Raw genomic sequence first — 12,530 nt, forward strand, 5'->3', positions numbered from 1 at the left:
CCACAAGGCCCTGCAGAGTACCACCGAATTGGCGGAAGCAACCGCCATACGGCTCGCAGAGTCCAGGACAGCATTAATAGCGTAAGACGCAAATGCCGACGTCTGTGTGGCTGCGTCAATTTGCGCTTGACCTGCTGAGATAGCTTGTAGCACCCATACGGCTGCAAATGCTGGTGTAAAAGAAGCGCTGATAGCTTCATAGATGGATTTCAACCAGAGCTCCATCTGCCTGTGAGTGGCATCTTTGATTGATAGACGCTATAAGATCGTTCACTATGGCGTCCCCGTCAGGCGTATCAAGATTGAGAGCGGCCTCAGGATCAGAATCCTGATCAGCTGTCTCCGCTTCATCATCCAGGGATTCCCCCCGCTGAGACCCTGACCAATATGAAGATGTCGAGGGAATTTCCCAGCGAGCTCGCTTAGACGGTCAGGGGCTGGGGTCTGTATCAGAGACCTCACTCTGGGATCTATGAGACACCCCGGGGAGACCTCTGGTCCAACTGAGGTGGGCCAGGGAGCAATGATTCAACAGTGCCCCTGTGCTGAGATACCGGTCTGGATTGCTCAGTGGATCCTGCCGGCAGAGGGGTCGTACATGCACGCAGGCAGCATAGTAAGCCTGTGGTTTGGCGCTCCTGCCTTTTATGGGCGCCATGCTGTTGACTTCCCTGAGCAACACAATATATATACAGAATCAACTGTGCACCATACAGTGTAAAGCATATCTTATAAACATGTGATTTAAAATTACACTCCTGCACAAATGTGGCTAGCACCACAGATGCTGCATACCCCCAGCATAAAGCGGTTGTGAGGCCACCAGGGTCCCTGCCTGGGTCTGTCAGAATTTGTCCCCCTCTGCAGCATTCAAGGAGCTGACAGGAATGGCTGCCGGCTTCTGAGGAGAGGACAGTGAGGGGGGTGGAGTATGCAAAGCATGCTCCAGCCCTCAGTGCTGCTCATCCTGTGCAGCGTCCCGCCCTTCCCCTGCTTGTCAGGGCTGTGGGCGGGAGGAAGAAAGACTAGGCCGCAAAAGCCGGGGACTCGAGTAATAAACGCTGCCGCCGTAAAAGCGCGGGCGCGCGGAAGTCCCCGGCGCACTACAAGTCCCAGCCGCGCCTCAGTGTCAAAACATGGCGGCGGCGGTCAGCGCGGTAGTCTCCCTACATAAACACACTCAGCGATGCTGAGTGTGTAATGGCACGGCTGCCGGCGTCCTGAGAGAGGAGGAAGCCGTGGGCATGACCCTTAGAAAGTGCGGGAACTGGTGCCTCACAGTGCAGTGAGGGGAGTGGAGTATGCAAAGCATGCTCCAGCCCTCACTGCAGCTCGTCTGTAAAGCGTCCCGCCCTTCCCCTGCCTGTCAGGGCTGTGGGCGGGAGGAGGAAACACTAGGCCGTACAAGCCGGGGACTCAAGTAATGAGCGCGGCTGCCATAAAAGCGCGGCCGCGCGGAAGTCCCCGGCGCACTACAAGTCCCAGCCGCGCCTCAGTGTTAAAAACATGGCGGCGGCGGTAGTACGGTAGTCCCCCTACATAAACACACTCAGCGACGCTGAGTGTGTAATGGCACATTAACCCGGTCAGCGCCGCGGTCCACGGTGCACTAGCACACCCAGCAATGCTGGAGTGTTGCTGTGCGCGGTCCCCACAGGGACACAGAGTACCTTGATGTAGCAGGGCCATGTCCCTGAACGATACCCGGCTCCTATCCAGCAGAGTCTTAGGAGCTGTGGATGGAGCACGGTCTCAGTGCCTGGAGACCGGTAAGATCCCACTTCACCCAGAGCCCTGAGGGGGATGGGGAAGGAAAACAGCATGTGGGCTCCAGCCTCCGTACCCGCAATGGATACCTCAACCTTAACAACACCGCCGACAAGAGTGGGGTGAGAAGGGAGCATGCTGGGGGCCCTATATGGGCCCACTTTTCTTCCATCCGACATGGTCAGCAGCTGCTGCTGACCAATCTGTGGAGCTGTGCTGTGCGTGTCTGACCTCCTTCGCACAAAGCAAAAAACTGAGGAGCCCGTGGGAGCATGGGGGGTGTATAGGCAGAAGGGGAGGGGCTTAACACTTTTAAGTGTAATACTTTGTGCGGCCTCCGGAGGCATAGCCTATACACCCAATTGTCTGGGTCTCCCAATAGAGCGACAAAGAAACAGACTCCTAGGTTTCTTAGGAGAGGTAAACTGGTGTACCTCTACCAGAGAGGGTTGTTCCTGAATCAGAGCCGTGGGACGAGGAAGGAGAAGGGTTCGTGCGTCTCCGTTTAGGGGGACGAGGTCCTAGGACATGCTCTGAGGGCTCTGCAGAGCTCGGAGCCGCAGAGACACCCTGAGAGGGAGGCTGATGCATAGACAGCAGCGTCCGGGACAGCTGCCCCATGGAGTCGGCAAAAGACTTGGAAAGAGCTTGTGAAAAGGATGCTACCCAAGCCGGGGGTTCAGCCACCGGGGCCGGAGCAGCCGGAGGGACCCCTGCGGAGGCTCCAGGCTGAGACACAACCATGTTAGCACAGGCATCACAATGTGGGTATGTGCTTGGCTCTGGCAGAATGAGCTTACACGCAGTGCATATAGCATACATGTTTGCAGCCTTGCTCCGAGTGACAGACATGCTTGTGGAGGAAGTTCTGCAGCCAGAATACACTCCTGTAGAAAGCCTGAGAGTGTAATAAAAGTCCACAACCAGAGGTTGTGGCTTACCAGCCCTGCTCTCTGTGTCCCCTCCGGATTTCACCGCTCCCCTGAAGTGTCAGCCCTCTAGACAGTATGCAGCTGCAGCATCCAGCACCTTCCAGTGTAAGAAACGCTGAGAAAATGGCGCTGGGAGAAGGAGGGGGGGGCGTGTATAAGCCCAGGAGCGGGAAAAACAGAGGGCAGAGAGATACAGGGAGGTAGACAGGGGAGGGGACATCTCCCTAGAGAGGAGTGCCCTCCCCTCTGCTGGTCGGGCGGTGGGCGGCGCTGTATGCAAAACATGCAGAAGAAGCCAAAAACGAAACTAGGCCCAAACTGAAGCCGGGGCCTAGATTTTAAAGTGCGGCCGACGAGCAGGCACCGTCGGCGCGGTTCTCATGGGAAATTCCCAGAACCGGCCGAAATTAACAGTAACGCTAAAGCACATACTGTCCCCCTAATAAAAGTACCTGGGACCCCTGAAAAAACGTCTCAATACTTAGCTTTGAGACGCAGGGCCATGTCCCTGGAGAGGGGGGTAAATGCTCCTTCCAGCAGGGACCAGACAGGGCTGCGGATGGAGACCGGTCTTCTGCAATGCAGAGAGGACCGTGATGGCTCCCACTTCAACCCAGAGCCTCTTAGAGGATGTGAAGGAGCGCGGCATGTGAAGGCTCCAGCCTTATAAGTCAACCTTAACAGCACCCCGACAAAGTGGGGTGTGAAGGGACATGCCGGGAGTCCAGACTGGACCCGCTTTTCTTCCAAATCTTTAAAAATTAAAAAAAAAAATATCAGGAAATGAAAGTGTGTGTGATCCTCCTGGAACACAAAGCGTTGAACTGGGTAGATTGTCATCCAGGGGGTGTATATAGCCCGGAGGGAGGAGCTACACGTTTGAGTGTAGTGCTTTGTGTGTCCTCCGGAGGCGCTAGCTATACACCCATGGTTTGGGTCTCCCATGGAAGGAACGATAAAGAAAGTGTAGTGTATGGTCTAATGAAGGAATTACAAAAGTGGTTAGGGTGTACATATAGATATTTAGAACGGACATTTCAGGTGCCGGACCACCCCATTAAGTTTGCACTGTCTAAGGCCACCTTCACATGTCCGTGAAAATCATGCACGTGTTACACGGACGAGTTAAAGGTGCGTTTTGCCCTCCGTGAGCAGTGGTTATGGCACTACGTGTGTTCTCCGTGTGTTATCCGTGATAACACACGGAGAACGAGAACTTTCTTCTCACCTGTCCGTGGCGTCGCTGTCCGTGGTGCTGATCTTCGTTCTCCGGTCCTGCCGACTCCCCAGTGCTGCCGCTTCCGGCCGCAGTGAAGTGAATATTAAATGAGCATAATGAGCGGCGATCGGCAGCAAGTGACAGCAGCGGCAGAGACAGGAGGGCTGGAGAAGGTGAGCAATGTTTTTTTTTTTCTCTGACACGTAAGTTTTCTCCGGCGCGTGTCACAAGGGACCGCATCCACACTACATCCGTGTGGTCCGTATGCGGGCCGTGTGACACCCGTGATGCCAGAGAAAATGTGGACATGTCTACGTGTGGAACACACGGACACGCGTATGCTCCACACGTACACACGTTCCATGGCAAAACACGCACGTGTGTGCAGACCCATTGATTTTAATGGGTCTGCGTGTGCCCGTGTCTCCGGTACGTGCAGGAACGGACCTAACAAGTACCGGAGACATGTGCGTGTGAAGGGGGCCTAAAAGTTAGACAGGATTTGCAAATCAGCCCCTATTCTCATAAACCCACCTCATACATAGAGAGAAGACCGCAATTGACTAGCTTGTCCAGGATGTCTTGGCACAGAAGATATATGTTCCGACATGGCTGGTAAACAAAGTAGACAATGGCAAAATTAATACTAAATAACAGATTCCTAACTTTAAAAAAAAACAATGGTAGAAATTGCAATATGATCACTGCGATGTGTATGGGACAGGAGACGACATTTGCAGAATACCCAGGTGAGGCAGCCCCGAATGTAAAGGCTCCACTCTGCAGCTGGATTGTATTGCTCTAATGCATCTAAAGTGAGAGGTGAAGGATCGTGTTCAGTGGACGGCTCTGCTGCTGAAGGATCGTGTTCAGTGGACGGCTCTGCTGCTGAAGGATCGTGTTCAGTGGACAGCGCTCCTGCAGAATACAGTGGAACCTCGCTTAACGAATAACCCAGATACCGAGAATTTCGCTTAACAAGCAAAGCTTTCTGTAAATTTGTAACTCTGTTTACGAGAGAGCTTTTCTGTATGAGCAAAATCCTCACCGCACACACTTCCGGTTCCGTACATCCACCGCGCTCTGACCTGCTCTTGCAGTCCACACAAACACACACAAGCACGCACAAATACACACACACAAACACGCACGCACACACATACAGTATTATGCTCACCTTACCTTTCGTTCCACCATCGGCCTTATGGTTCTTGTAGTTCGCTGGTACATGGAGGAATCCTCACGGCGAACTACAAGATCCAGGAGGCCGGCGATGGAACGGAAGGTAAGGTGAGCATAATATGTGTACCTTCAGTTCCATCGCCGGCCTCCTGAGTCCTGTAGTTCGCCGGTATAGGCTGTGCATCGGCAACCATAGCGACGAAGCAGGAACTTCCTCTGTCACCGCTACTCAAAGGCAGCGCACTGGCCAATCAGAGGCAAGCGGCTCCTGCCTTTGACGTCAGCGCTCTGGGTGCAGAAGTTTCTCCCTCGTCGTCATAGTTACCCGATACACAGCCTGCACCGGAGAACAGCAAGTCCCAGGAGACCAGCAATGGAACGGAAGGTAAGGTGAGCATAATATGTGCGTATGCGTGCCTGCTTGTGTGTGTTTGTGTGTGTTTATACATGTTTGTGTGTGTTTGTACATGTGTGGAATGGCACAATATGGGACATTTAACAAGTTGTGGAAGGAATTGTCTGCATTGCAATGATTTCCTATGGGAAATCTTGCTTTGCTGAATGAGTAACTTGGTTAACAAGCACACTCCCAGAACGGATTGTTCTCGTTAACCAAGGTTCCACTGTAGTGTGTCTGCGCGTCCTGCACCATACACATTGCAGCATGTACACTACCGGCTGGAGCAAAATGCTTTTGGACAGTAAGGAGCAGAGGCACATCATCATTTCAGTCATCTCCTCCTGGGTAAATAAGATCTCCACCACACACAGGCTAGGAAGCTGAGCCAGAAGAGCGTGAATGGCACAAGCTGCAAGAAATAGGAAGGACAATGAGTGAGAATAGGTGTCAGGAGCCGCGAGGATACATCCAAGAGAAAGATCATCATACAGTATGTGCAGACTGATTCTTAGCCCTTTACCCCGGGTGACTTTCTGTTTCCATTTTTTCCTCCCCTTCTTCCAAAAGCCATAACTTTTTTTATTTTTTCTATCACTAGAGCCAAATGAGGGTGTCATGATCCAGGCCAGCATTTCCCTGCTGCTGGTTACACCCAGCTCTGGCCTGGTCATGTCAAGGGTTAACTTCCCTTGCCTTGTTCTGGATCCAAGGATGCTATGTATTGCCTCTCCTATGGGTCAGTGCCAGTGATATTTCTGCCTTGCAGCTTGGATACTGGCTCTGGTGGGCGTTCCCGATCTGACCTGCCTCCCTGCTACTGTGTCTTAACTTTGACCCTCCCCCATTCGTCTGTCTGTCCCGGTCCCTGACTTCCCGCTCTGGTCTGTTGTTTGTGTTTCCCTCTGCATACCTGATCTTCTGGTTTCCAACTCGGTTCTGTTTTCTGACTTGATATTGATCCTCCCTTTGCAGTGACTTGACTTTCCTAGCTAGACCCTGACTGTTTGACTACCCTATTGCCCCCTGGTGGTTTGCCTGTTAACTGCCTGCTGAAGTTACTCTGCTGTACTTCAGCTGGCTTTCCGTCAGTGTTTCTCCTACACTACTCTGCTGCCACCTAGTGGGGAATACGCTGTACTACGTCTTACTAGCCTTTGTACAGCGTGACAGAGGGCTTGTTTTTTGTGTGACGAGTTGTACTTTTGAATGTCACCATTTACTTTGCCCCATATTGTACTGGAAAACAAGAAAAAAACTTCCAAGTGCGGGGACATTGCAAAAGAAGGGAATTTTGTTTACTTACCGTAAATTCCTTTTCTTCTAGCTCCTATTGGGAGACCCAGACAATTGGGTGTATAGCTACTGCCTCCGGAGGCCACACAAAGTATTACACTTTAAAAAGTGTAACCCCTCCCCTCTGCCTATACACCCTCCCGTGCATCACGGGCCCATCAGTTTTGGTGCCAAAGCAGGAAGGAGGAAACTTATAAATTGGTCTAAGGTAAATTCAATCCGAAGGATGTTCGGAGAACTGAAACCATGAACCAAAAGAACAATTCAACATGAACAACATGTGTACACAAAAGAACAAACAGCCCGAAGGGAACAGGGGCGGGTGCTGGGTCTCCCAATAGGAGCTAGAAGAGAAGGAATTTACGGTAAGTAAACAAAATTCCCTTCTTCTTTGTCGCTCCATTGGGAGACCCAGACAATTGGGACGTCCAAAAGCAGTCCCTGGGTGGGTAAAAGAATACCTCGATAAAAAGAGCCGAAACAACGGCCCCCTCTTACAGGTGGACAACCGCCGCCTGAAGGACTCGCCTACCTAGGCTGGCATCTGCCGAAGCATAGGCATGCACCTGATAGTGTTTCGTGAAAGTGTGCAGACTCGACCAGGTAGCCGCCTGACACACCTGCTGAGCCGTAGCCTGGTGCCGTAACGCCCAGGACGCACCCACGGCTCCGGTAGAATGGGCTTTCAGCCCTGAAGGAAACGGAAGCCCAGAAGAACGGCAGGCTTCAAAAATCGGTTCCTTGATCCACCGAGCCAAGGTTGACTTGGAAGCCTGCGACCCCTTACGCTGGCCAGCGACAAGGACAAAGAGCGCATCAGAGCGGTGCAATGGCGCCGTGCGAGACACGTAGATCCGGAGTGCTCTCACTAGATCTAACAAATGCAAATCCTTTTCATATTGGTGAATTGGATGAGAGCAAAATGAAGGTAAGGAGATATCCTGATTGAGATGAAAAGTGGACACCACCTTAGGGAGAAAGTCCGGGACCGGACGCAGAACCACCTTATCCTGGTGAAATACCAGGAAAAGGCCTTTACATGACAGCGCTGCAAGCTCTGACACTCTACGGAGTGAAGTAACCGCCACAAGAAATGCCACCTTCTACGAAAGACGTGATAGAGAGACATCCCACAGCGGCTCAAAAGGTGGTTTTTGAAGAGCCTGTAGAACCATGTTGAGATCCCAGGGTTCCAGCGGACGCTTGTAAGGTGGGACTATGTGGCAAATTCCCTGCAGGAACGTGCGGACCTGCGGAAGCCTGGCTAGACGCTTTTGAAAAAACACGGAAAGCGCCGAGACTTGACCTTAGAGAGAGCCGAGAGACAACCCTTGTCCAATCCCGATTGAAGGAAGGAAAGAAAACTGGGTAAGGCAAACGGCCAGGGGGTAAACCCCCTCTCAGAGCACCAGGCTAAGAAGATCCTCCAAGTTCTGTGACAGATCTTGGCTGACGTTGGTTTCCTGGCCTGTCTCATAGTGGCCACATAGTCAGGTTGAGGGCCGCAGAATTCAGATGGAAAAATGGCCCTTGAGATAGCAAGTCTGGTCGGTCTGGGAGCGCCCACGGTTGCCCCACCGTGAGATGCCACAGATCGGGGTACCACGACCGCCTCAGCCAATCTGGAGCGACAAGAATGGCGCGGCGGCAGTCGGACCTGATCTTGCGCAACACTCTGGGCAGCATTGCCCGAGGAGGGAATACATAAGGCAGTTGAAACTGCGACCAATCCTGAACTAAGGCGTCCGCCGCCAGAGCTCTGTGGTCCTGAGACCGTGCCATGAATGCCGGGACCTTGTTGTTGTGCCGAGACGCCATGAGATCAACGTCCGGCGTTCCCCAGCGGCAACCGATCTCTTGAAACACGTCCGGGTGGAGAGACCATTCCCCCGCGTCCATGCCCTGGCGACTGAGGAAGTCTGCTTCCCAGTTTTCTACGCCCGGAATGTGAACCGCGGAGATGGTGGAGGCTTTGGCCTCCGCCCACAGCAGAATCCGCCGGACTTCTTGGAAGGCTGGACGACTGCAAGTGCCGCCCTGGTGGTTGATGTACGCAACCGCCGTGGCGTTGTCCGACTGTATGCGGATCTGCCTGCCCTCGAGCCACCGATGGAACGCCTTGAGGGCTAGATACACTGCCCTTATCTCCAGAACATTGATCTGAAGGGAGGACTCTGTCAGAGTCCAGGTTCCCTGAGCCTTGTGGTGGAGAAAAACCGATCCCCATCCTGACAGGCTCGCGTCCGTCGTGACCACAGCCCAGGATGGGGGCAGAAAGGATTTTCCTTTCGACAGAGAAGTGGGGAGAAGCCACCACTGAAGTGAGGTCTTGGCTTCCAGAGACAGAGAGACGTTCTTGTCTAAGGACGTCGGCCTCTTGTCCCATTTGCTGAGAATGTCCTATTGGAGAGGACGCAGATGAAATTGCGCAAATGGAACTGCCTCCATTACTGCCACCATCTTCCCCAGGAAGTGCATGAGGCGCCTCAAGGGGTGCGACTGGGCCCGAAGAAGGGATTGCACCCTTGTCTGCAGCGACCGCTGTTTGTCCAGCGGCAGCTTGGCCATCGCTGAGAGAGTATGAAACTCCATCCCGAGGTACGTCAGTGACTGGGTCGGAGACAATTTTGACTTTGGAAAATTGATGATCCACCCGAAACTTCTGGAGAGTCCCCAGAGCAACGGTCAGACTGTGTTAACAAGCCACCCAAGAGGGTGCCTTGACTAGGAGAACGTCTGGGTAAGGGATCACCGAGTGGCCCTGAGAGTGTAGGATCGCTACGACGGATGCCATGAACTTGGTGAAGACCCGTGGGTCTGTCGCCAGGCCGAAAGACAGTGCCACAAACTGAAGGTGTTCGTCCCCGATGGCGAAACGCAGGAAGCGTTGATGCCCTTGAGCGATCTGCCCTGGAGATAGGCATCTGTGATGTCGATTGATGCTAGGAAGTCTCCTTGGGACATCGAAGCGATGACAGATCGGAGGGATTCCATGCGAAACCGCCTGATTGTCACATGTTTGTTGAGCAATTTGAGGTCCAAAACGGAACGGAATGAGCCGTCCTTTTTTGGCACCACGAACAGATTGGAGTAAAAACCGCGACCGCGTTCCTGAGGGGAACAGGGATCACCACTCCTTCTGTTGTCAGAGTGTCCACCGCCTGAAAAGCGCAACGGTCCGTTCGGGGGGCGGAGATGTTCTGAAAAAAACGAGTCGGAGGACGAGAGCTGAACTCTTATCCTGAAACCGTGAGACAGAATGTCTCTCACCCATCGGTCTTGGACATGTGGCCCCAGGCGTCGCAAAAGCGGGAGAGCCTGCCACCGACCGAGGATGCGGTTTGGGGCGGCCGAAAGTCATGAGGAGGCCGCCTTGGAGACGGTGCCTCCGGTGGTCTTTGGAGGACGTGACTTAGACCGCCGTGGAGAAGAGTTCCTCTGGCTCTTCTGTGGCCTGTTGGACGAGGAGGGCTGGGACGCTTGAGAAGCCAAGGACACAACCTGCGGGGCAGCGATACGTGCGACCGCATTAATCTCAGCCAGAGAAGCTGAGATAGCTTGGAGAGCCCTCACGGCTGCGAAGGCCGGAGCAAAAGATGCGCCTATGGCTTCAAAGATGGCTTTCATCATAAGCTTTATTTGCCTGTCAGTGGCATCCATGAGAGATGAACCATCTGCCACTAATGCTACGGATCTAGCCGCCAGTCTGGAGACTGGAGGATCCACCCTGTGACACTGAGCCCAACCCTTAACTACGTCAGGGGGGAAAAGGGTAACGTGTGTCATTAAGGCGCTTAGTAAAGCGCTTGTCCGGAAAGTTCTGTGCTTCTGGACAGCCTCTCTGAAGTTAGAGTGATCGAGAAAAACGCACTCCGTGTACATTTGGGAAACCTAAACTGGTGTTTCTCCCGCTGTGAAGCCGACTCCTCCATAGGAGAAGATGGGGAAGAGAGGTCTAGCACCTGGTTGACGGACGCTATAAGGTCGTTTACTATGGCGTCCCCTTCAGGTGTATCCAGATTGAGCGCAACGTTAGGTTCAGAGCCCTGAGCTGCGACCTCCGCTTCATCCTTAACTACGACAGTGAAGTCGTGGAAGGTTCCCAGCGAGCCCGGTTAGCCTGTGTGAGGCCGCGGTCCGTGTCGGAGTTCTCACCGTGGGATCTGGGTGTTACCCCAGGAGCCCCTTGTTATACCGACCCAGAGGGGCCTGGGGGCGATGAACTCACAGCTCCCTGGTCCTGTGTTACCGTTCTGGACTGCAAAGCTTCCAGCTTAGCAGCCCCTCTGTTCATAGACTGGGCCATGGAATGACTCAGAGAGTTGCTCAGTCAAACGTGCAAACTCTGTCCCTGCCATCTGTGCAGTGGAAACCGGTGGTACCACCTGAGCCGAGGGTCCCACCCGTGCCAGAGGCTCCGGCTGAGTGAGTGCCCCAGGGGCCAAGCATTTGCAATGATAGGTGGAACCTGCCGGCAATATAGCCGCACAAGAGGTACAGGTTGCAAAGAAAGCCTGTGCCTTGGCACCCTTACTGTTTGCGGACGACCTGCTGAGGTCACCTCTTAGTAATCAGCGAGGGTATATAGCCAAAAGCAAATAGTGCTGCCGAACAGTGAAATCATATACCATATAAATATATATATATATATATATATATATATATATATACACTTCGGCACCTAAGGGGGGCCAGCACCCGATTGGGAAACTGGGAAACTGGTGCCCCACAGTGCACAGTGAGGGGGGAGGAGGATACCAAGTATGCTCCAGCCCTCACTGCCGACGTCCCGTCGGCCGTCCCGTCGTTACCCCTGACTGGCAGGCCCGGGAACGGGAGTATATGGTACTAGGCCGCAAGAGCCGGGGACTAAAGTTAAAGACGCGGCCGGCAAACAGGCGCGGTCGGCGCGGTAGTCCCGGTCTCACAAACCACACAGCAACCGCTGCGGCGTTTGTAACCCAGGTGCTGTATGCAGCGTCCCCCAACGGGGACACAGAGTACCTTATGGATGCAGGGCTCTGTCCCTGATGATGTCCTGTCTCCTGTCCGTCAGAATCCCCCAGGGGCTGCGGATGGAGCCCGGTCCCAGTGCATGGCGACCGGTTAGGAACCCCTTCTCCTAGAGCTGCAGTGCTGCCGAACAGTGAGCACATTCTGAGATCTCCACCGGCAGAATCATGCCATATAACAATGGCTGCCGGCGTTCCGAGGGGAGGAGGGAGCCGAGGGCGGAACCACAAAAGTGCAGGAATCTGCGCCCCATAGTGAACCGTGAGGGGGGAGGAGGACAGCGAAGTGTGCTCCAGCCCTCACCGTCGACGTCATACCGACCGTCCCGCCCTTCCCCCTGACTGGCAGGCCCAGGGGCGGGAGTTTAATACACTAGGCCGCAAAAACCGGGGACTAAAGTAAAAACCGCGGCCGGCAAACAGGCACGGTCGGCGCGGTAGTCCCGGTCGAAAAAAATCACACCGCAGTCGCTGCAGCGTCTGAGGCCAAGGTGCTTCATGCACCGTCCCAAAGGGGACACAGAGTACCTGTAGATGCAGGGCCATGTCCCTGACGATACTCCATCTCCTGTCCGGCAGATACCACCAGGGGCTGCGGAGGGAGCCCGGTCCCAGTGCCTGGATGACCGGTTAGGATCCCACTTCACCCAGAGCCCCTAAGGGATGGGGAAGGAAAACGGCATGTGGCTCCAGCCTGTGTACCCGCAATGGGTACCTCAACCTTA

At 53.9% G+C, this 12,530-nt stretch overlaps 1 protein-coding gene across 1 annotated transcript in view; it reads right to left on the bottom strand.

Moving 5' to 3' along the window:
* The window catches only part of GPAT2 (glycerol-3-phosphate acyltransferase 2, mitochondrial), a 277,049-nt gene that overhangs the window by 61,833 nt on the left and 202,686 nt on the right, over window positions 1–12,530 (bottom strand). Inside the window, exons 16-17 of the mRNA XM_075346194.1 lie at window positions 5,776–5,909; window positions 4,453–4,530 (exon numbers count right to left, since the gene is read on the bottom strand). Of these exons, the coding sequence (XP_075202309.1) occupies window positions 4,453–4,530; window positions 5,776–5,909 (212 nt within the window). The remainder of the gene's footprint in view (window positions 1–4,452; window positions 4,531–5,775; window positions 5,910–12,530) is intronic.

Source organism: Anomaloglossus baeobatrachus, chromosome 4 (assembly GCF_048569485.1).
Source record: "Anomaloglossus baeobatrachus isolate aAnoBae1 chromosome 4, aAnoBae1.hap1, whole genome shotgun sequence".
Taxonomy (NCBI): domain Eukaryota; kingdom Metazoa; phylum Chordata; class Amphibia; order Anura; family Aromobatidae; genus Anomaloglossus; species Anomaloglossus baeobatrachus.